Here is a 25,353-nt window from a genome sequence, read left to right as displayed (position 1 = left end):
ATATATTCCGTACCGTGCTGTAGACGGGAAGCAACGACTACAACTTCACATTCAGGTGGTCGAGCCAGACGGAGTGCTATCGCTGCGATGTCTCCTTCCTCGTATCTGTGGACCTGGCACTGCGCCGTTATACGCTGTACGCTCCGTTCTGGTTGACCGCAGTTCCACGCTACCGGAGCGATTAAAATGTGCCATTTGTGCATCAGCTATCCGCATCTGCCGTGGCGTGTGCAGTGCAGCGCGATTCAGGGTGGACCATGAGCCTCGTGGAAGATCAAACCCCAGGCAGGTTCCGCGTTGGGCTCTTTCGCATTCACGTAACAACAATGGCAAAGGCGCAGGCCTGCAAGTGCTTTGCTCACGGCCACCGCCTGCAGAAGGACCTCCACGAGAGGTAGCTCTTAGAGAGCCCCTCCACAATGGCGATAGACCTGCTCTCCAAAGCCGGGTCAGACGTCGCGGATAGAAGGGGGAGTACCCACACTTTACCCCACCGCGCACGATCTCCCGATGTACCAGCTTGTGGCCTAACCCGCGTCTCACGTCTGGCCAGGATGGGGAGGCGGTGGGGGGGGGGGGGATTTAAGAAACGTGTCATTGCTTTCACTGCCCCTGTCTTCGGGAAATCGAACCGAACCGGTTTGCGTGTGAATTGCGAAACCCCCCCGGCGTGCTGACCAACCGCACGGCGACGATGGCAATTCCACACTCTTGGCTCTGTTGAGTCCGCGCGGAAGGCGAGCGACAATGGGTACGAGGCCCTTGCGTGCAGCAAAAAAAAAAAGGACTCTGCGGGGATATCGACGGAATCGTGGTACGCACAGTGTGCGGAGATTCTTGCTGATGTGCGGTTGGTTAAGGCAACTCGTTGTGCACGTGTATTGCTCACGTGTTTTTAATCTTCAATCCACCTTCACTTTTCTTCATTTGCTGTTTTCTCGCTGCTTCTAAAAGTTTGACCATTGCGAACGCAAGAAGCACGGTTGTATAAGTACCAATTATGACACTCAGAGATACGCCGGTGACGTGAGTTTCACATGCTCTGTCAGAACGACGCAGCTTTAATGAGAGGGTCTTAATTGGAATGAAGAGCCACACTCCAGCCCATCGCTACCATCGCAATCAACGTCAAGGTCTAGAACACATTGTTACCATTAGAAATTGTTACACAACAGACACGTTGAATGTTGAATATAGAAATAAAGAATTTATAATTAACTTTCATGTCTGCTGACCGGTCAATATGAGACAAGGATAAGAGCAGCGACTCTAAGTGTAACCATCGCCGTGGTTTTTTGCTGCGATTACAAAAATCTCTGATTATCATCATGCTCGGCTTAACTAAAACACCATGTTCGTGTGTCGTACGAATGTGTAAAATGTCTTTCTTACAACACTCTGCACGCAGTGGTGGAGAACAAATACCGTCTGAATGTGAGCACTTATTTTCGTGTTTGAGTACATTTGTATGTTTCATTGTGACCGCCACCATCGCGCCTGCACGTTGCAATCTAGGACAACATTAATAAGAGTTTTATAACTTTGCAACGTGTCTCCGGAGGTGGATGTGCTAAAAAAAATTGTATTTACCGAGACTTGAATCTCATGCCCAATCGTAGCCCTGTGCACAAACACACACTGCTTTCATGTAATCGCAAGTGCGCATGCAGTTTCGCCTTATGACAGAGTTCCGTGGTGCACACACACTCGAGACACCGCTCTCAAATTGCGTTGCACTGCCCTGCGACTCGAGACGCCTGGTCACGAGCAACACCGACGGGCATCGTGGCATTTTAAGCCGTTGGGAGTAGATTTAACTAGATCAACTCAGCCTGAAATGAGCATCTGTCGCAGTGGAGTCGCCGGAGGCAACTACAGCAGCACTCGGGAAGTAAAGGCGGCTGGGAAGGGTCGAGGCGACGCTTGCTCCTTCTAATGCGGTCGTGAACTCGAGGCTAACATCACCAGCGCTAGGCTGATCTCTCTATGCAGCCGACCGTAGGGGGATATTTGTGCGTGTGTGAATGTACAGAGACGTGTCAGCACTCAGTGGTGCCCTGTGCAGGTGGGTCTGGAGGGGGCCTAGTTGGAGCAATGGACACGCAGACAGACACAGAGAGAGAGAGAAAGGTAAGATCCAGACGCGCAGAGACACAAGGAACACCCGTGTGCAGCGAGCACCTATCAAGGCCGTCGTCACGCAACAACACAAGGGGGTGGTGTCTGACAGAACCACACTCGGCCACCTGTAAGAATGTTGAACTTCTTTCACACCGTACGTAGCCAACCGCGCTAATCAGAGGTGCGGTGGAAGGACAACAAACTAGACACAAAAACAGTTCTAAATAAAGAGCTTTCACTCTAGATGATTTAAAAGTGCATAGTTCCAGGGGCTTCCTAGTGTCGGAACGGAAGCGTGTTCCCAACGGCCGCAGAAGCGCATCTGAAAGCGCCGCGCCATGCCGTGAACACCGTCTTTGTTCGATGGCTGAGCCAAAAGCAAGCCGCTGTATTTTGGGGGAGCTGCTGACGTTCACACACCGTACTCGGGACTCGTGTAAATACGATGCGACCTGGGGCGGAGGTGGTGGGGTGTATGAGGAGTGGTGGCGGGCGCACGACCGGTACGTCACACCGATGTTCACCGTGACTGGGGATCGAATCTCGGGCCGCCGGATTCGTAGCGCAGTGCGCTAACCACTACACTGCCGCTGCCCACACACACACACGACCGGGGAAGAAACGTACACACTCAGCGAAAGACGGACGCACGAAGATAGATACGGAGAGCGAAATGCGACGTGAAGACACAGAGATGGCAGACACGCCGATGACGTAGGGTTCAATGTGGCAATATGTACGTCGAGATAGGGGCACACAAATACAGACGCGACGTAGAAATACAGACACGGGGCCACGTGGAGAGGGACATGCAGAGGAACATGTACAAAGACAGAGAGACACAGCCAGATATACGAAGAGGTTAATCAAGAAGGATACTCTTTTGGGGGGCCCCCAAAGAATTGGGAGCCATTTACACACAAGTTTGTAGAGATAGCACTGTGGATACGGTGTCAACGTTCTAATTATTCGAAGGAAACTTATGTGCTGCGCTGTAGTCTGTGTGAAGGAAAGTCGTCCTATTGAACGGAGGGAAAATCTAACCGTTGCTCGCATGGTGTTTCCATTAGCACATGGTTCTGACGTCTGCACATCACACTTGTTTTTATCCAGGTGGTGTCTCGCATATCGCAGAGTATCCACAAGACACCAATAATATTACAAAAAAGGCGTTATTATTGACCTTTGAGGATAGTGATGATGCTGGAGTCCAGTTTGGTTATACAGGATCCAGCCCACTTCATCCATGACTGCTTGAGACCAGGATCGAGCACCGCAGCTTATTGCAGTGCGTCCACGAGTGGGAGGTAATGCGCTAATAAATAAAGTAACAGGGCAGACACCACTCTCTCCAGATGGAACCCCCCCCACCCCCGTCTCACCACTTTGCTCCCTACCCCACCGATCACGTGGAACATTCCACTTCATCCTGCGACGGTGGTGAGTTTCCACGCAACGAGTTTTTGTTTTTGCGAATTCTTGTGCGCTGCACAAGCAGCCTCAGTTTTCCACCCCCCCCCCCCCCCGTGTGTGTGCGGAAGGAGAGCCGTGTATGACTGTTGTAGCAGAATTATCGTACACACGTGGAGTTTGGCGTCTCGGACCCGCCCGTCTGCTTTATTGGCACGCTATGGAGCGGCAGCAAAATAGGCGTCGCTTGGTCTTCATGATCTTTCTGGGGCACCTGCCGCTGCCTCCAGACACGCGCGACAATCCCTGCGCGACAGCACAACACGGGGACGACAGTGAAATGGGAACTTTCTAATAGCGCTTAACGCCAAGCTGCGGTGCCATTGTGGTCATGCAACCCCCAAACTATGGACCACCGAGTCGTCCGCCGTAGTATGAGCTCCCTCGATGGAGGGAATAGGAAAACTACAACGAACTCTTCCCCCAAGCGCCCCTGTGGCCATCACACCTTGGCGTTGGCATTTAGCTCGTGAACATTTTTGCTGCCACCACGTGCAACAATAGAATGTAATTCCCCAAAACCCACGCCCTTTCTCTCATTTGACCATTTCATATCGGTATGAGCGATTATTAAAAATATTGTCACTACTATTCATCATCATCGTTCAGCCATAATCCACTGCTGCATGAAGGCCCCCTCCAAGCAACAACCTACTCTCACGAACATGAGACGCAATAATCCACATAGCACCTTTTAGATGCGGCATGTCGACCGTGGAGATGGAGCAATGACATTACTTGTCGTGCATGTGCGAGGTGGAGGGTTGCCGCGGTGGCGAGATGTTAACTCCCTCGCCGAGTATGCAGGAGGTCATGGGTTCGATTCCGACCCTAACTCTATATTTGGAGTTTGTGTCGCTCTCTTTCTCTGTAGTCGTGTGGATTTTTCTCCGGGTCCTACGGTTTTTTTCCCCTCCACGTTAAGAATCAACATCATCGCGCTTTTAGAGTATTTGGCTGCGACACATTTCCACATGGTGATAAGCCACTTCGTTGGACTGTCATTTGCGGCCAGGTCGCTTCTAACAAAGACCTCTATAGCTCAGTGGGCCTCACCTGGTAAAATAAGAATTAGTTTGATTTAGGATTAATGCACCTCAAGATCGTGAGAGGCGGCGGCGGCGGCTTGGGCAGTCCTTCATCCAGCAGTGGGTCGATCTTGGCCAATAATGACGGACAGTTTTGATAATTATTTACTCAGGAATACATTACTGTCTCAAGACCCTTGTCAGGAGAGTTCTGTATTGGGATGTTTTCACATTACTATTCAGCACAGCCCCAAGCCTACATCACCTGGCACGTACCCATGGTTGTCACCTGTCAGGTAAAAAAGCCTGCTTAGCTTCCAAGATCCGTCACGTCCCCCCCCCCCCCCCCCCCACTCATTAACGACTTCATTTACACTTTCATAACATACGTGCTTTTCGAACATCGACTGTGGTGATGCAGAAAAGCCCCCGAAAACCACTGCTATGAGATAGGTTACTTGCTGTGATTGTTAACAAAGAGGTGATCTGATTCGAACTCACTATGCGTTGTCGGGGAAGCATTGAGGTAGGCACATGGAAGCATAATTTAATGTGTATGAACACACACATTGCTTGGAACATCAGCCTTTTCAGCCGATATTATCCAATAGGAAGCCTGACTCTGCTGATGAGACTCAGAAGATTGAAACCGATCCGGACTTTGATTGCTGCTGTGGTATAGTTTTGGTCTGTAAAGCCAAGTCTGATTGACTAAAACATATTTTAACTTATGAGTTGGGGGGCAGACAATATAATTCGGCTTATACGTGTGTGTGTTGTTTTGTTAAATTAACAGCCAGAATTTATGGAAAAACTAAAATTTACCAAGAAATTCATCGGTACCAAACGATCGAGATTCCAATCCTGCTGTGAAGTCACGTGCCTCGGTTCGGTCCTTCTCGGAAGGAGGAAGCTACCGTGAAGCAGCTGAAATCGCATTCCCAACCATTCAATTAACCCCCTTCCCTTCAAGTGCCAACTTTAAACTGGGCGAGCACACGCACGCGCGCGCGAGGCCTCGGTATCCCAGGCATTCGTCTCAGAGCCACGAGCCGCCACCGGCGGGCAAGTAACAAGAGGGCAGCGCGTGGAGTCGCAGAGGAGGGCGAGGGGACACGTCGCCGGTGAGCGTACACCCACGGTAGCGCTGCATGACATGTCGCAATCGCTCTCCACGTCCTCCAACGTCCACCCGCTGGCGCCGGCGAGCTGCGTCTCAGAATCGCACCGCTTGCCGGAACGTTTGCTGCTGTTGCTGTTGCTGCACTTGGCCAGAGTCACCGTCGTGGTGCATTCGGCGTTCATCTGCGAGCGGCGCATCGAGCACACAGGGGAACGCGAACGGAAGCCGTCGTAGCCCTAGCAGACTGTTGGGGGCAAGCGCTGTTTGAGCGAGCGCCTACGAAGGACCGACACGGCACATTAGGGGTCGTGGGTGACCACCACCGCGCACGGCCGCCTTTGTCTCCCGAGTGACGATGTTTACACATTGCACCAGGTACTCATTTTAAGGTTGAGTCGATCTAGGGATGACTCAGGACCAGTTAAAATACTCGCCACTGTTATTATTCGCCAGTGAGACTCGAACACGGGTTGCCAGGTTCGTAAGCGCAGCGTAGCGCTAACCGCTACACTACCGCTCCCCACACACACAGACACAAAGCAACAAAGATCACCCACGTGGCCTCTATATACTCTTTTGGCAAGCGGCTGTTTTAGCGAGCGCCTATCAAGGCCAAAGTGGTGCTGGGGCTAGCACCGAATCCGCTTATGTTCACAAAAAGGTCACGTGTACTAATTTAAGGCCTAGTCAATCAAGGTGATGCCTAAGACAAGTCGAGGCACCACTGGTCACTAACTTATCTGTGTCCATTAAATCAGACTAGAGCAGGTGGCAACCCTAGCTGTATGCAGGTGTGACGCCATAGATGTCTCTGGGCTATACTCACTTTCCCGGAGTGGCAGAAGCCGTCCGTCTGATCCTGCGGATCAACGACTTTGGTGCGCGTCGTGAGCATGGAGCTCACTTCCAACGCGATCTTCTCGCTGCCTTCCTGCCTCTGGAGATGATAAGCACACGCAGAGTTTGCCTCTTATATCTGGCTCAGAGGAGGGATCAGCAACGTGGTGTCCCTGGAGCCATGCGCGGCTCTTTAGGACCGCTTCGTGAGGTTGTTTATTATGGGCCATCACTGTCTCATGTTCGTGGCTTTTGAAATGTAGATTTGTTTGTGTTACTGATTTCGAAAAAAATGGCTCTTATTGTTATTTTGGTTGCCGACCCCTGGCTTTGGAACAAAGAGATGATTGTTGGATGAATGAGGTGTGGGGGGGGGTCAGATCTTTGAACCGGCACAGTTGAGACCTGGCTTTGAATCCGGGTTTCAGCCACCTGACATTTTAACCACGAAGCTCAGCTGTCGCGAGTTGGTGGGTATTGAATCCAGCAACTGTGGTGGCAGCAGCGAGGGCTGGTGGATTGCACAAATGTTTTGAAACTCCCTTCCCTCGGGTGTCGAGTGGTTGTCATACACCCTGGCTCGCCAGGAGAAGGCAGGACCTGCAAGTGGACTAATTGCCGTCTATTTCCATCTGTATGGGGATAGACTGCTGCCTCCTTGCGCACCTGTCGATTTTCTCTGGGTGCTCCGGTTTTCTCCCAAATGTAGTAAAAACACTCATCATTAATTGGCTGAAAACATCTTCAAATAAAAACCCAATGCAATCATGTATGTATGTATGTTGAACTTATTTCGCACCGTACGTTTCCGACCCCGCGAATTGCAGGTGCGAGGGAAGGACAACAAACCAAACACAAACAGCAATTATTAAAGCCACGTAGGTAAAAAATAAATAAAATAAAGTAAATGAAAACAAATGAATTAAATCACGTTTCGGGCGCAACACAAGCGTCCTTCTTCAGGCGGGGACAACGTAGCGAAAGCACAAACGCTGAAGTGTGTCTCAGAGACGGCTGTGACGAGGGATTATATAGTCGCGGGGCATGGAGAGGGGGGGGTGCATGGTGATTGTGGGGACGGGGTGTGGGCTGGGAGGTGAAGTTGGGAAGCCGAGGGTGCGCTGGGAGGCAACGACTTGGGCCGAAACTGTGATGTAGATGGCGGAAGTAGATAAGCAAACTAGGATTAGGCCTCATTTTATTATTCTGCCGGGTGGGTAAATTCGCAATGCGCAGGCTAACAACGTATGGAGTTCAAACTGAAATGTGCAAGCTAAAAAACAACTTGTGGTACACTACCATGGCGATGGTAGTGTAATAAACTGGGGGTAACAGACTGGGAATATGGGAATGTTTATTTGCCTGCGCATTGCAGGAAGAGCGTTCCAGACGGCCGCGGAAGCGCATCTGAAAGCACCGCGCCATGCCGTGACCACCGTCTTTGTTCGATGGCTGAGCCAAAAGCAAGCCGCTGTTTTTGGAGGAGCTGCTGACGTTCACACACTGTACTCGGGACTCGTGTAAATACGATGCGACCTGGGGCGGGGGTGGTGGGGTGTATGAGGAGTGGTGGCGGGCGCACGACCGGTACGTCACACCGATGTTCACCGTGACTGGGGATCGAATCTCGGGCCGCCGGATTCGTAGCGCAGTGCGTTAACCACTACACTACCGCTGCCCACACACGGCCAGAGAATAAATAGACACACTCAGCGAGAGACGGACGCACGCAGATAGATACGGAGAGCGAAAGATACGTCACACTGACATAACAATAGGTTTTACCCTTTCTGGCAAGAAAACAGATGTGTTACGATTTTAAAAGACCAAACAGAATCCTTTTTCAAGGAATTATGTCTGCATTAACCACAACACAGTACTTGCAGTGAACATTCAAAAAAAAATCATGCTCTGATAGGACATATGGCATTGCGTTTGAAACTGATTGTTCCCACCAGAGACAGCTTTCTTTTGAGCCTCGTCTCAAAGTGTTTAGACCAGAGGAACGCCACACATTTTATTGCCGGAAAGGGTAAAAAACAATTGTTATATATGGTACTGGCAATAAAGGTCCCATGACGGCACTCTGATCACGTGGACCGTCACCGTCTTTGTTCGATGGCTGGGGATGGGAGAGAGCTGTGCCACTAACGTGTGTAAGAGGTGATTTCATTTGGACGTCACAAGTAGTTCTGTAAAACAGGGTGGTGCGCGCCTCTGCGAGAGCTCTGAATGGACACTTCGTCTCAAGACACGAGCTGGGGTTTGTCATTGAATTCGGGGGAAAACATATTTAAAAATAAATTACAACATTTTTTTAATAGACCCAGACAGGTCTCGTCGGCAGCATTGTGTTCTGCAAAGCACGTGGCAGTGATTAAACCTGACTTTAAAAAAATGACGCGTGCAGCTGAGCTCAAATGTTACTGTGGCAACCCCCAGAGGGTGACATGAACCAAAGTGACGTGACGATGTAAGAGTTTACGCATTGTAACGCGATCGCAAACGATCCTCGGGATCGTTGTTGTCAGCCTCTGTCTGCCTGTCAGTGAGTCCGCTTGATCAGAGACTCCTCTCTTCCAAATCGTCTTACGTCCTGCGATTGTTTTACCCTTTATTTCTGCCTTTTTGCTATTTTCCCCTCTCTTCTTCCTTACCCCCTCCTTGATCCCTCCCAACTTTACTCCTTCCCATCCTCTCTGCCTCTCCCGCACCTCCCATTAGCACGGTTGGCTACGTACGGTGCGAAAGAAGTTCAGTTCATCGTACATACCGAAGTAACCATGCCTGCCCCTTTCTGCTCACCCTCCCCTTATTGAGAGGACAGCTTTACAATAACACCGACCCCCTCTAAACATGGCACCTACGTCGATACCATTGCCTCCTGAAGGTGGGAAACCACTCCCCCCCCCCCATTAAAACACGCTCAGCCCGCTGTTTCCAATGATGCCGAGGACATCACCAAGTCCCGTGATCTGCCATCTAGCTGGCAGGTCACGGGACCGCCACCAACACCACCACCACCACGACCACTCACAATCCACTGCACATATTGGATGTGCCACAGGTTGGTGTTGAGCGAGTCGAGGATGAGAGCCACGGAGGAGGTCATGTTGTACAGCGCCAACTGGATCGCGGCTTCCGTGACGGCGGCGGGAACGGCCGGGGGCTCTTCCTGCGACACGACAGTCTGCCCGCTGACCCAGTAGAACTCTGCAGGCAAAGACATTTGGTGAACGTGCGGAAGTCGCGGGGCTGGGGCTGGGGGCAATCCGCCAGCGCCGTGAGAGCGTGTGTCCCCGCAACGTTCGGAATCGCTGTGCGATCAAATTTGCCTGCGCTGATTCGGTGGGCCGGAGAGGGGGGGCAGGGAGCAGGCTACAAAGACGGGGGGGGGGGGAATAAGCAGGGGACTCCCCCCCCACCCCTCCCCCCTCCCTTCCCTCCCTTCCCCCCCTCCCTTCCCCTCCCTTCCCCCTACCCCCTCCCCCCTCCCCTTCCCCCTCCCCCCTCCCCCCCAGGATGGTACTTGCACCAGGGCCGATAGCAACAACGCCACTCGCCACCGCTCAGACTGGATTCTCTGGATTCTATAGATTCTCTGGATTCTATAGATTCTCTGGATTCTATAGATTCTCTGGATTCTATAGATTCTCTGAATTCTATAGATTATCTGGATTCTATAGATTCTCTGGATTATATAGATTATCTGGATTCTATAGATTCTCTGGATTATATAGATTCTCTGGATTCTATAGATGCTCTGGATTCTATAGATTATCTGGATTCTATAGATTCGCTGGATTATATAGATTCTCTGGATTCTATAGATGCTCTGGATTATATAGATGCTCTGGATTCTATAGATTATCTGGATTCTATAGATTCTCTGGATTCTATAGATTATCTGGATTCTATAGATTCTCTGGATTCTATAGATTATCTGGATTCTATAGATGCTCTGGATTCCCTAGATTCTCTGGATTCTCACGGTAGCCTTTATGGGGCTCAAGACAATTTCATCCGAGGGGGGGGGGGTGGGGGGGGGTGGCTCGCGTTAATTGGCCGCGAATGATTTCGTTTTGTCAGAGGGATACCCGTTTCAACCAGCCTCTCCTCCCGAACAATGAGTGTTCAATATTGAGGTTTGATTTTTGTCCATTGGCAAAACATTTATTAGGTTGTATTTTCCTTCCGTCAGTGTGTCCCAAAATAAACGTTACGTTTAAAAAAATATATATACATAACAACGCTCCATTTGCTTCCCACATCCTACGGAGGTAAGCGGGAGGGTCGAGGGCGGAATGGCAGGTTATAAGATCGCAGAATCACCACTCCGACAGCACAATTCGGAGAGCATTGTGGAACTACGTGTACAAAAGTACCAAAGTAAATGTCTTGATCTAAGCTCGACTGCATCGAACTGTTAAGTGCCTCTTAAAGGTTTATTGTTCCCGGCGGAGTGCCAATCACCTTTAATGATGTTTCGCAGCCGCTAGTGCTGTCATCACGAACGAACGAATGAACGCGTGGGGCTACGATGATTTTGGGAGCGCTGCGAATTGAGTCGCGACCACACCCGTCCGGCACAGAAGGCTGTGACAGCGCATGATATGAGCCCATTATGTGTTACTGTTTACCCTTCATGATTATTGATCAAGGGCGGGGGGGGGGTGTCACCGGACATTCAAACGTGCCCGATGCTGATCAAATGCGTGTTTAACCGCACGGAAGCACAACTTTATACGTATTTAATAATAATCCACATTAATTAATTATTACTATTATCATTTTTTTATTGCCCAGAAAAGTCTCACAAAGTCTCCAGAAGCTCTTCGGTAAGGTCTTGCCAAGTTTTAAGCAGCAGGCGCGATGTTGCTACGAATGTTCTCCCAATTGAGTAACTTGCAGGTAATATTTATCACTGGGATGTATGTCTAATTCCAGTTAAAGTTGTATGTTTGTCTTTTTTTTTGCTATGGGAATAAACTAGAGAAGCCAGGCGACACCCACGCAGTGGTGAGAACCATAACAACAAATTCCCACACACAAAGGCACCTCAGCCGGGAATCAAACTCAGGCGCGTCTCGCTGTTGGCCGCAATTGGTTACCACTCATGGCACCCTGTCCCACTTTAGCAGCGCAACGCCCTTACCTGTCTCATTCCCCGTGGCGTTGACGTTGCATATGACGTAATTGGCTTTGAGTCCTTTTCCCGACAATCCCGAGACGCTTGCCATGCAGCAGCCACGGATCTGTAACGTCAGGGCCCCAACGCAGGCAATCGACGGGAGAGTAATCGCTGCACTTCACAGAGCGGAGATAATGTGCAACGTAGTGCCGGGGAGTGGCAGATTCGAAGGCAATGGAATGCCTACAGAACGTATATTATGCGGTCTGGATTTGTATCGTGTCGAAATGGGACTGCTTTTCAACACACTCTACAGATACGGTCCGCATTTATTTATTTAATATACAGAAGCAGTCCGTCAGAGAGGGGGGGGACAAGGACGGATTTGAGCCTTGAGTTGAAGAGCTACAGGGAGTGAGGGATGCGTGGCTGAGGACTTGGCGAAATAAAAAAAAGCATTGGTTGCGGTGACCTTGGAGAGTGCCTGGAATGCTGTATAGTGAGATGAGAGGTAGGAGAGTGTTTGTGGAGGGGAGTAGAGTGAGATGAGAGGGGAGAGGTAGAAGAGTGAGTGGAGGGGAGTAGAGTGAGATGAGAGGGAGAGGTAGGAGAGTGCGTGGAGGGGAGTAGAGTGAGATGAGAGGGGGAGGCAGGAGGAGAGTGTGGAGGGGAGCGGAGTGAGATGAGAGGGGAGAGGCAGGCAGAGGTGAGGCTAATCCGCATTTGAAGAAGGCGGAGTGCGGTCCTGAAGAATTGAAAGAGCATTCCATTGTTAAAATGCATCCGTACACTTATCGTCTCCAAGGAAGCACGCTCCTACCAGTCGAGCCATTGAACAACATGCGTCGTGTGTCTTAGCTAACAGGGGGAGTAACACGCGCACGCCGAGACACACGAGAGCACGCCGCCAGCGCACACTCACCGCGTTCTCTCGATCCGCGCAGAGGGCGTAATTGAAGCGCTCTCGGCTGTTGGGGCACTTCGTCTCGGCCACGTGGAACGTCACGAGGAATTGCTTCTCCCCGTCCGCCTCCTTTGAAATGAATCGCGCGCGCGCACGCGCACGTTACCCGGCACCCGCAAGACCCGTGCAAACCAGCATGGGAATTTCAATTCACTTTGAATGACGCCTCTCCTCATTTGCACGTGCATGACGCGTGTGGTTATTGCTAGACGGAAGCCGAGCAAAAAATGTGGGGGGGGGGGTGAAACTGACATCCAGTTGCTTTGTGTTCCTTCTGATGCCTAAACTCTCAGCTTCTGTTGCGCTGGTTGCCATCACAACGGCTGTGAGCAGAATGAACGCAAGAATGGCGATGTCGTCTTGACATGCAAAAAGCATGTAGCGGGCTCCTCGTAATATTTTGCAGGTTAAGACGCATTTTTTGCATTTACTGCACAGGGTGGCCCAGAAGTTAGTTTTGCCGAGATCAACATATGTTATTATTTTCTCGATAAACTAAAGCAAGTGGGCTGGATTGGTGGCTGGATGGGACGGGTTTCTCGATGGTAAAGAATAATGATGGAGTGGCAGCCAGGGAATGAAACGTGGCCGATAGGACGTGCACCGGGGAGATGGAGCAATGACATCAGCTTGTGCGTAGATGTTACGTGGCTTATTACATCTCAGGATTGTGAGATCTATCATTCCACTGCTGAATGAGGCTTCCCCAAGCCTCTGCCACCACTAACGATCGTCAGAGGCAAACATTCACCCAGCACCTCCTGGGTGTAGGATGTCTACCGTGGAGATGGAGCGGTCAAATTAATTGCTGTGCAGGTGCGCGGTGGATTATCCCCATCTCAGGATTGTGAGCGATGGGGACAGCTTTGGGATGCCTCTATCCAGCAGTGGATTGACCATGTCTGATGATAACGGTGATGATGAAACTGTCGAGACATCCTGTGCACATGCATTTCCCATGACTGAGTGATTGCCACGCCGTGTTCATTTGTTGATGGGGAGGCACTGTGATTATTTGACCCTGGGCAGCAATAAGGCCTTCAAGCCTCTCCTCCACTGCACATTGGAGGTGAACACAGGGAGCGAGCTCACCAGACACGCCGATGACAAAATTCACCCGGAACGAACCCCACGATCTCGTTAGGTCTCGGAAATTGAACAGAGTTGAGCTGGGATATCGTCATGATGAGCGACCAACACGCTGTGGGGGCTATGTTATGCGCAGTGCTAAAACATCTAGAAGTTTTGTGCACTTTACTCTCTCGTCGATGGTAATAATCATCGATTATATTTGGCTTTCGTGCAGTCCTTACAGAGCAAGGCTTTCGCAAAGGCGCTACGTTTCAACAGACGAGTGCACTCCGACAGCGCGAGGGCGATGTTGCCGTGTGATTTTACCCACTCGAGTAATTTCGCGAGTTGTTTTCACCAATCCACACTGACCAGCGTGGCGAAGCATGGCACGAATAACTGGCACACCTCCGCAATCTGCGCGGTGCGGGGAGGCCCTCACCCAGCAGGTCACCGAAGCCGCGACGGCCCGGGAGTAACCACGATTGTATGGAGAGCGTCGCCTCTGCCGCTCCGACAAGACCTACGGGAACCCCCCTACGCCGTCGGCTGAAATCCGGGAAGAAGAAAATAAAAACACTTTCCGAACGCGCGCCTCCGCATTCCGCAGCCGAGAATAAAAACCTTCGGCACTCGCTGCACGCAGTCGCGGGCGGCCGTCGACGGTGGGCCCAGCGACAAAAGCTTCGAGTCATAGTTTCATAGTTTGTACCAGAAAGGCTCCACGTGCTTAGGCCAAACAAAACAAAAAAGAATGGACCTGAAACAAAGCCCATTGAGAACCCGACGGTGGAAGTGCCGCGGGGGATTCTCTCGCCCCCCGGCACGCACCGCGGCACCTTCGCTGTACCGCACGCCCGAACACAACGTGGCAGACGCGCGCGCGCGCGGGCATCTTCCGCGAACGGACGGTCAAAGATTCGCCCAACTGCGACCGCGGTGACGTTCAAGCCGTCGTCACCGGAGGACGACGGCGGACGGACGGTCCAACGCGCCGTCCGTGCAGACGCATCGTGGGGGTGCCGCTGTCGCCGCCGTGCGGCGTCCACTGCCCCCCCCCCCCCCTAGGAATTGGTCGACAGCAAAACTTCGCCATTCGACTAGAAATACATTTTAAAACTGCCTTAAGAAAGAAGAGGAAGATTGGCACAAAGGGGCTTTGTATGCACATGGGAATTCAATTTACATTGTAGTCTAAGTGCATTCCATTTTTCTCTATACAATCTATGGGTATTCCGTCTTCCGTTAAAATTCTATGGGCATTCGTTTTCTGTCATTCCTCTTGGCCTATCCCATCACACATCCCACTGCATGGCACATCATCCATATATTGGACAGAGAAACCGTCCACTCACCACCGCGTACATCTCCGTGAGTCCCCGCTGCTCGTACCACCGAGGGTGTGGGTCGTGGGTGTTGTAGGCGTTGATGGCCAGAAGAACGCTCTGCTTGGCGGTCATTAATTCCCGTGGATCCAGATTATTTATCGCCAACTCTTTACTGTTATCTGGCAGGTGCGATGGCCTCCAGAAGACGACGCAGGTGTCCGGCGGTTGGGCCACGGGAAGGGCCCACGCTGTGACACTCAGCGTCAAGACGAGAGGCAGACATAGCATCGTCACCATCATCATCATCGTCGTCGTCGTGGTCTGCAGTGTGTGTGTGTCTACCCGTTCGCACATGCACGCACGGTCCGCTCCCAGCAGTGTTGAACCGAGAATGCACACCGCTTGTGGTTCGGCGCAAAGTTTGTGCGCAGGTTTTCAAAAGTAACAAATAAAACGTAGAACAATAAAGGGTATTTTTTTTAGGACGGGGGGCGGGGCCGTTGGTAGGTTCACGGGGTCGTGAATCCACGTGACTCGACTTCACTTGTGTCCGGCACTTGTTGATTTTCTTGTCTGGGTTATCTATTGACCTACCTTGGAGTAAAGTTGATAATCACAGTGTGTCAACATTCAACTGATATGCTCGCTCGGGCGTTTCCCGTAAATGGCACCGATGTTGTTTTCCTGGTAAAAGCCACACAGTTCGGTCCAAAGGTTAGGATGATGTCGCGAAAGGAGATGTAGGCTTACCAAATGCAGAGAAGAGCCATCTCTGAATAATCACTGTTGGATATTCAGCCAAAGAGACTTTGTGGGTTTTTTTTAATCAAACGTTGCATTTTTGGTTGGCAACAGCATCTACAGCAGTGATTCTATATACAGGTTCTCGTCAGACTTTTTACACAATTTTCCAAAGCTTACCGCGATTGTCCTATCAGCACCATACCATGCTACCAAAAGTAGTTTTGCAAACCAATGCAATACCCAGTGGTAGAGAACGGTCTGTGGAAACAGATGCCGCGTAACTATTTCCGACATCGCCTTGAATGATTGCGTACGCCCATTAAGGGGGCAGCACTATTTCGCTCACGCTGCTTCCGAGTAATGTTTGTCACACGACAGTTATACCGATATTTTTTTAATGCTCAGAGCTGTAAATTAGTCATATAAAGTGCAAAGCCAAAGGTTATGTAATGGAGTTGTTTTACAGCCTTTGGTGACCAGGCTGAGACCACCAACCTACTGCAATTGAGATTTGGTTTAACAAGGGACATCTGTCCGGATTTCAGCAGCGGATCTCAGAAGTAACAGGTCAGTGATCTGAGCCACTCGACCATATCTAATCAGGTGTTCAAGAAAAAAAAAACATTGTGAAAATCATTATCATAATATAACAAAAAAAGAAATTCAGTGTCAAAATCTCCACTGAGTCTGTAAACTCTCATAAGACCCTTGCTTAGAATATTTGTCCAATTCTGAAAACTAAAATATATTTTTTGGCATGAAGAAGGAACTTGTTTGTCCCTGGGAGAAAACAAATCCACACACGTAAAGTGGATAACACTGCAATAAAATCTGCATAGGTCAGCAACCAGACTTATTCCACTGCCTCCTAGAGGCACATCGCTGCCCCTGCACGCATCACGATTTTATCTCTCTCCCCTCTTTCTCTCCGTGCACCCACAACTGCCGCGCCTCCACGCGCTCGCACGCGTGACACAGAGTCGTCAATTCACTCAGCATCGTTACGCTGTAGGGAGTACGCGCGCTCGTAATTAGTGATGCAGCCGTTCGCAATGGTGGTTGGTGCTTGCACACAGGTACGGCGGTGGTAATGGTTAGCACGCTGAGCTCGCACTCCGGACGTGTCGCTGGTTCGATCTCCCGGCGTGGCGGTGGAAACGACGGTGCAGGTCGCCTCTGTGTGCGGCACAATGTGGGGGTAACTCCAACTTTGTCCACGATGTCTAGGCCAGCGGGTAACAACCTGCTCAAATACTATATTACATCATCTGAAAATGATGATGATGACGGCGATGCCTTGGTGAAAATATTCCCATAACTAAGGGAAAAGCCACATGCGAGTCATTTATTTGTTGAATATGCAGATAAATAGATTCATTTTTTTTGGACCAAATGTTAAATCGCTTGGTTGGCAACATCAGCGTTGCAGTGATTCCATACACTATAGTTTCTTGTCAGACTAATAAAACATTGGTATTTTTCTCCAATTGTATGCCGATTATGCTACCGACATCCTTTCACGAGACGTAGCATTCAATCGTAAACCATCGTCGGACAGTGCAACTCCCCAGTGTCAGAGAACAGCCACAGAATAATGTTTGAGGTGACTTCGGGTGACCTCTTTGTGCACACGGGGCACGCAGCTCCTCCACGCGAAGCCTGACCACAGAACAATGTTTCTCACACAACAGTCACATGTTTTTTGGTTGTTTTATGATTCGCAGAGCGAGAATTTAGTCGAATCAAGTGAAAACCCCAAATTTCCTCGAATAATTATCTTTGAGTCGTTGGTGACGAGACTGGGACCATCAAAATCAGGACACTTGGAAGAATCTGTTTTATTTTGTCGGAGGAGACCCCTTTGTTTTGCCAGAAGTGGTGTGAGAACAATAAATTGCAGGGTTTGCATTGAGCTTGACGGACGTGCTTATTGAAACGCGCTGTGCTCTTCGCAAGAGTTAGTTGATTCTCTGCTAGTGCAATATTGTACATAAATCACAGTGCAAGGCGTATTGACTGAGGATTGCCAGCTCTGTTTTAGTTTGAGCAAAATCAAGAGGAATGAGCGGTGCGTCAGCTAAACCATCACGGCTCGTGTGAAGATCACAGCGCGAAGCAGACATTAATTGCTGTCAAATAAATCAATAATATATTAGAACCTAGAATTACGTCTCAAAATGCTCATGCAAATGGCACTCGCTGCTGCTGAATAATCAGCATCATCATCAGTCATGGTGAATTCACGACTTGGATGAAGGCCTCCCCTCGTCGTATTCGTCATCGGGGCTGTTTGCTGGTCAGTGTGGATTGGCGAAGAGGGAGGAGCCCAGGACCGGTTCAGATGTTACTCGGAAACTGATGTTATGTCCCGTAGGCAATAGAACTCATCTGGCCAGGTTCATAGCGCAGCATGGAACAGCGAGTCTCTCTCTCTCTCGATAGACCGTCGATGCGTATCCGTAACAAACTGGCCACGTGGCTCAGTGGTCGAGCAAGTGACTTGCAATCTGGAAGGATGTCCTGTTCAAATCCTGGCTGGGAATTGACTTAGCCGTTCTTCCTTCCGGGATTGATCAAATACGTGCCACTTGGTATGGACGTCAACATGGATAGCCTTGCTCCTGCTTTTGGATGTGGAAAAGTCAATCCACCAGCTCGGGGCTTTAAACAGCTGATGGCCACCGGCTCAATGCTCATCTTAACAGGAAATTACTTTTGATTTTTATTTGTAACACATAAGAGAGATAATCCTCATTAACATTCAGGTGAGAGCCCACTGATATTGTCTCTCTCTCTCAAGATAGACCTGCTAATGTTTAACAAAGAACATTGATGCAAATATTATTTGGGTCTTTCGGTAAAGTCACGTAGATCGGTTCAAAGAAAATAACAAAATAACAATTTGTTATTTTCTTTGTACCCATCTACGTGACTTTACCGAAAGACCCAAAGATTATGAATCCCTGCAGCCACCAAAGCTTTAAGTCAAGATTTAACAGTGATGCAAGCTATGATCGTACATCATTTTGGATAATTCCGTGAACGTGCTTGGTCTGTGGGGGGAAACCGAAGCATCTGGAGAAATCCCACGCATGGACAATGGGATTCGAGTCTTCAACGCTCCGGTATCGATTAATCCAATAACACTGACTGTGCTGCCATCTCCTGGTCATATCGCAGGCAAGCGGTTTGTGAGTTTCACACGCACACCAGCGCGGAACACCAACTCGAACCTCCACAATTGCCGGATTACATCAACCCCTGGTGTGTGTGCGCCTCAAATAAAAACAATGCTGTATATATAACGGATCAGTGGAGTGGGGGGGGGGGGGGGAGCGGTGATGCAGTGGTTGGTGCACTACACTCGAAATCCGACCGCCCATCTGAGTTCGATTCCCAATCACGGCTTTCATCGGGGGGGGGGGGGCGAGTAATATCAGAACCGGTACGGGGCTTCCTCTAGTTCGACTCAGCCTTGAATTAACACAAAGCGCGATCATCGTGCATGATGTTTGTGTAACATGGTATACCCTTGTTTTTGCATTGAACAGGGCCCCATAGTGTTGTAATCTAGAAGCTTTTGTGAGCACGCCTGACTGCTGAAGAGTGCTTTTTTCGTGCTTTAAAAAATAAATATGCCACTTCTTGATCATATCGGTTTGGGAAACCACGTCTGATGAGCTAATAAGCGGTTAAATGAACGAGTGGATTGAGCGGCGCTTTGCGTACATATAACCTTACCCATAATGCTCCACAGTAAGGCTTTCAACTAGCAGTGGATAGACGTTGGCTGATTATAATAATGATGACACCGATTATATTTTTTTCTTCACTACGCGTTTTCAAATGATCTCACTGGTGACCGTGCAACCTAAGACGGATCGTGATCCGCAAAACGGTGAAGGGAAATTATCTTCAAAACTTGATTTGACGCTTTCTTGACTGCAGGAATGACTCTTTGTTTTTTTTTCAGACCGACCGTCTGTGTTGCTTTATATGGTTTCCAAATTTTGCTAAACCCTGTTTGATTTAGTGTGCTCCTCCGTCTATGTATCTGCGGTTATGTGTTTCCTCTCTCTCTCTCTTAAATTTAGCGCTTCTGTACCTGATGATGATTGCTTGTGTTGCAATCGAAACGTCGTAGGCTATTATGTCATTTTATTATTTCTTATTTCTACGTGACTTCACCGAAAAAAACGGTGAAGGGAAATTCTCTTCGCCGTGATGCTCACACGACATTGAGTAAGTCTCGAGGATGTCGCCTCGAGGTGGGACACGCCAGGAATGGATTCCACCAGCGCCGCACTGCGGCTGCAAGAAAGTTGTTCGGGCGAGCGTTTGAAGAAGGCGCGCAAAAAAAACAAACACAACAACAAAGAACAACAATTCGCTTCTGCGCGCTTGGAAGGAATTGGCACTGAGCGGACAGGAGGAGGTCAACGTACGGGTTGGAGCAGTGGCTTCTCAAACGGGGGGGGGGGGGGGGGGGTCACGTGAGGTGATTTTTAAATGTGTGAAATTAAATCGTACACGAGAGTCATTTGGTGAATAATCACATTGTATGAATCTTATAATATACAATAGCTACAGTAAAATATAAATCCATGTGGTTACATAAAAGACCTTTGGGGCCGTCCATAAATGACGTCACGCGATTTTGGACGATTTTTTGACCCCCCCCCCCCCCCTTCGTCACACGGCGTCATAAAAAGTCAGACCCCCCCTCAAATATGACGTCACAAAGCTCTGCCGCCCCCCCCCCCACAAAAAAAACATGCTTCAAATCGCTTTAAACTATTGTCATTGTAGTGCGTATTTAATGTGGCGCTGCACTCTGATGTTGTAGGAGAAAACTTTTTTTTTTAAAGTCTATAATTAAGTAGAACGTGTTGTCTGTATTTATTCAAAGTTGCGCATTTTGATGTAACGTCACATTTCTCAACCCCCCCCCCCTATCGTCACACATCGTCACAAATGTCTGACCCCCTCCCCCCCTAGGTGCGTGACGTCATTTATGGACGGCCCCTTTCCAAACTCGTCCGTTGATGGTTTTATTCGCTTGCAGTTACTTATCTCGTTCCGATACCTCACAAGATGGACAATTGCTTAAAATAGCAACCTTCATTACTTAGAACATGTATCTCTCAGAAGCGTGTTGGGTCAGGCAAGGGTGGCACTTGGTAAATTCATCAAGGGGGCACCGCTGCGGTTGAGAACCTCTGGATTAGACAACACACGCGGGGTTTATAGCACGATTCAAGCTGTTACAGAACGTTCAGTGGCCTAGGGCAGGATGCGTCCTGGCTAGAGGATATGGCGGCCAATGGTCATGAACGATAATTGAGTGGCAGTCGCGATTATTGAACGCGCCCGAGAGCATCCAACCCGGGGAGATGGAGTTATCAAATCAGTGATGGCTAATTGGATCGTTGCGCCCGCGAAAGCGCTCTTAATATAAGTATAAAAATATAACACTATGTAACACATTTTGTTCTTGGGTAGTAAGTGTTATTTCGTAATTGCTTGTGCCTAAAAAGTATAGAAAATGGATATTATTCTCCACAAACTTTGCATTTGTGACCAGGACAGTATATTTTGAAAAAATACCTATTTTCAATAAGAAAACGGGCGAATTTGTGTCTTTTCGTTCACATAAAGTAAGAAAAAAAGTACGAATCAAAATTTACATGTATATATACTAAAGGAATACAAAAATGACTACAAAAGATTTAGAAGTGAGTCGTTTTTCGAGATGTACGATTATACTGTAAATCACTTTCACGAATCAGCCCCCAAATGTAGTCTCCCACATCATGTTCTCGTTATACTGTCCTTGGTAGCGGTGTTCAAAGTCTAGTAAATCTTGGTTAAAGCGCTCGCCTTGCTCCTCCGAGTATGCTCCTATGTTCTCCTTGAATTTATCAAGATGAGCACAAAGGACATGGACTTTGAAGGACATCCTACAGCCCATTGTGCCGAGTTCTTCACCAGTCTCACCCAGCTCCACATATTCTTGGTTCTTTCGGTAAAGTCACGTAGAAGGGAAACAATAAAGTAATACAAATAAAACAATAAAATTCTCACAACGTTCGATTGCAACACAAGCAATCATCATCATCAGGTGTGGTTTTTCACCTGATGATGATGATGATTGCTTGTGTTGCAATCGAAACGTCGTGAGAATTTTATTGTTTTATTTGTATTCATTTATTATTTCCCTTCTACGTGACTTTACAGAAAGAACCAAGAATACGAATCCCTGCAGTCACGAAAGCTTTAAATCGAAACAGCTCCACATAGTTTTCGACCTTGTGATTGCCCAGGACACCACGAACCACTGCGACAAAGCTGTTCCAAACCGCTTTCTCCTTATTAGTGAGCTTCTTGAGGAATTCATTGCACTCCAGGATCTTCTTTATGTGTGGTCCAACGAAGACACTGGCTTTGACCTTTGCCTCAGACAGCTTAGGGAAGAAGTCTTGAAGGTACTTGAAGGCTGCCGACTCCTTATCTACAGCTCTGACACATTGTTTCGTAAGGCCCAATTAGATGTGCAGTGGTGGCATCAGCATCTTCCGGGGGTCCACCAGTGGCTCCCACTTGACGTTTTTCCTCTCCACAGAGAACTCGGTCCGCTGTGGCCAGTCCCGCCTGTGGTAGTGCGCCTTGGTGTCCCTGCTGTCCCAAAGGCAAAGATGGCAGGGAAACTTGGTAAAACGCCTTGGAGACCCATCAGGAATGCCACCATTGTGAAGTCTCCGATGACCTCCCAGCCGTACTCATCATACTTCAAGGCGTCCAGCAAGGTCTTGATGCTGTTGTAATCCTCTTTGAGGTGCACCGAGTGAGCCAGGGGAAGAGACGGGTACTTGTTACCATTATGGAGCAGCACGGCTTTGAGGCTCCTGGATGAGCTGTCAATGAAGAGGCGCCACTTATTCTGGTTACAAGCAATTCCGATTGCCTCGAACAGACTGGTCACATTGTGGCAGAAGCAGAGCCCATCTTGACGGGTGAAGAATCTGCAAAAAGGTTGGTGACGCTTCCTCTGATCTGCGACTTGCACACTTTCATCCAACAAGTTCCACTGCTTGAGCCTAGACGTCAAAAGCTCGGCATTGGACTTGGTGAGACCAAGATCTCTGATCAAGTCGTTGAGGTCTTTTTGTTTGGGGTAGTATGGGTTTCTCTCATCAGCTCCACCTCTGAAATTGTCATCTGGATCTACAACGTCTTCCTCTCGCTCTCTGACTTTCTGCTCTCTTCTAAAGACGGCTGCTCTCTCTCCGGAGGAGTGGGTACGGGGAGCTCATGGCGGTGTGGCACCGGTGACGATGGATGAAGGAAGGTCCGGATACATGATGGCAGGTGCATTGTTGCCAGTCCGACGTTTGGAAGGGTCCATCATGCAGAAGTAGCAGTTGCTTGAGTGATCAATGGGTTCCCACCAAATTATTGCGATAGCGAACTTCATGGCTCTCTTTTCCCCTCTGTACCATCTTACAAAAATACAATAAATTCACCCATGACTAATGTGTAAGAGATTCTCGCAACATTTTTCATGAACGACATATTTTTTCAATAACATTGAAAATTATGAAACATCTTAAAATTAAAAACTTTTAGAATTTAACATTACTATACTCTTTGGTTCTTTCGGTAAAGTCAAGTAGGTAGAACATAATAATAGATCACGACGTTTCGATCGCAACACAAGCAACCGTCATCAGGTGTGAAACAAACACAGCAGGATGACTGCTGACGTAGGAGAAAGAGCTGCTGCAACAAGAGTTTATATAGGATTGTTGGTGGGCCCAACCCAAGGGTAAGTGGACGGAGTTAGAGAAGGAATTTGTACATACATCTTGATTTGAAGCTGTAAATGTGAGATATTAGCATGTCAATGTGAAACGGCCCAGTCACTAGAGGCGTGCAAATGTTAACATTTTAAAACACATTTTAAACCATAAAATTCCGAGCAACAACCTTCCAGAGTTTTTTGCATTGCTCGCAGGTGAAATGAGGTGCCCAGGGTTTGTCTTGATCCCCGACAGGCATGCCGAAATATTCCTTGTAGGCCTCACACATCTTAGCAGATGCTTCCACAGAGTACTTTTTCGCTCTTGTCTTGATAAATTGGCCGCAGACAAAGCAAAATGCGTCTGCCGGATGCTTGCAGCCTCTTGATACCATCTCAGCAAGATGCAGATATGTATCCACTTAGGGAGCTTGAACTAAACTGAACTGGTGGCCTTAAGGCCCCTGTATTTATACTACTATTTATATTACTGGAAAGTTCTAGAATGTCCTAGAAGTTACTCCAAGTTTACTCAGCACTAAATCTATCTGGAATGTTCTGGAAAATAGGTACATTTCAAAATACCACTGTCTTGGTCACAAAAGCAAAGTTTGTGGGGAATAATAGCCATTTTCTGTACTTTTGAGGCATAAGCGATTTGGAAATAACACTTCCTACCCAGGGACAAAAAATAAATAAAAAGTTGTTACACAGTGTATAATCAGAATCAGAATATGTATTTATACTGGAGGAATCCGATGAGATATAAAGCTTTCTTTCACACATGTCCAGCAGGGGCGGGTAAGAAGTTTACAACAAAAATACAAAAAAACACGATCGTAGTGCAAAGTACGAAGAGGTAAACAATTCACCCAAACACATACAAATAAAACTAAACTATGCCCATCCTATCAGGCAAAACCCCACTGAGGTATTAACTTATTTTTCAGAAGCGATCTGGCCACAAATGATAGCCCAACAAAGTGGCCAAACATTTGGACATTTATAGCACCAAAATGATCTCAGTGCATAAGTTAGCAGAAGCAAAGTTTGTGGGAAATAATAGCCATTTTCTGTACTTTTGAGGCATAAGCAATTAGAAAATAATACTTACTACCCAGGAACAAAAATTGTGTTGCATAGTGTTATTATCAGAGCATGATTTTAGTCTGCATGTTTACCACAAGCACCGTGTGTGGTTAATGCAGGGCAGGAATCCTTGAAAAAGGTTTCTATTTTGTGTTTGAACATCTTAACACCTCCTGTTTTATTTCCATAAAAAAGTAAAACCTATTCTTATTTTTAATATCTTGACACCGGTAAAAAAAGGTCCCATGTTACTTCACACTTGTTTGTTCTTTTGTCTACTCTACCATGCAGTTCCCGACACAACGTCATCCTGCCACGAGCATTCCGATCAATGTGTAGTGACATAAATGGGGTCACTATGGCGTTTAGCGCCAGCTAACGTCACAAGGGTGGAGCTATGCCTCTTGGGCCTCTCTCGGGCACCAGAGTGGGCATGCCAGGGGAGCGGGCCCTAGGGGACAGTGAGAGAGAGTTCGAGTGAGGACATGACAGTCTGGCTGACCCCTAGAGGGCACGTGACCGGACGAGGTGGCAAGGGGGGCCCAAAAGTGGGAGAGAGGGATACGTGATTTAGGGGCCAGAGTCTTCGGGAAGGATCTGGAAGGGGCGTGGCCAAGGGCAGAGCCTGGCCACTGCGCGGCCGATAAAC

The 25,353-nt window shown here is 48.6% G+C and overlaps 1 protein-coding gene across 2 annotated transcripts; it reads right to left on the bottom strand.

Moving 5' to 3' along the window:
• Positions 1-1,027: 1,027 nt before the first annotated feature.
• LOC116945959 (uncharacterized) lies at positions 1,028-15,523 on the bottom strand. Of its 2 annotated transcripts, none has more exons than XM_032960681.2 (7): positions 15,101-15,523; positions 12,633-12,743; positions 11,735-11,834; positions 9,617-9,792; positions 6,569-6,679; positions 5,754-5,924; positions 1,028-3,837 (listed from the first exon to the last, which is right to left on the bottom strand). In XM_032960681.2, the coding sequence occupies exons 1-7, from the start codon at positions 15,425-15,427 to the stop codon at positions 3,739-3,741; spliced, it is 1,095 nt and encodes a 364-aa protein (XP_032816572.2). In that variant the 5' UTR covers positions 15,428-15,523; the 3' UTR covers positions 1,028-3,738. The 2 variants fall into 2 exon arrangements, with proteins under 2 accessions (XP_032816572.2, XP_032816573.2); XM_032960682.2 differs by having other exon boundaries at positions 5,760-5,924.
• Between the last annotated feature and the right edge of the window lie 9,830 nt (positions 15,524-25,353).

This window comes from Petromyzon marinus, chromosome 25 (genome assembly GCF_048934315.1).
Source record: "Petromyzon marinus isolate PM22_M1 ecotype Great Lakes invasive population chromosome 25, UKy_Petmar_22M1.pri1.0, whole genome shotgun sequence".
Classification (NCBI taxonomy): Eukaryota; Metazoa; Chordata; class Hyperoartia; order Petromyzontiformes; family Petromyzontidae; genus Petromyzon; species Petromyzon marinus.
This window is presented reverse-complemented; position numbering and strand designations above follow the sequence as displayed.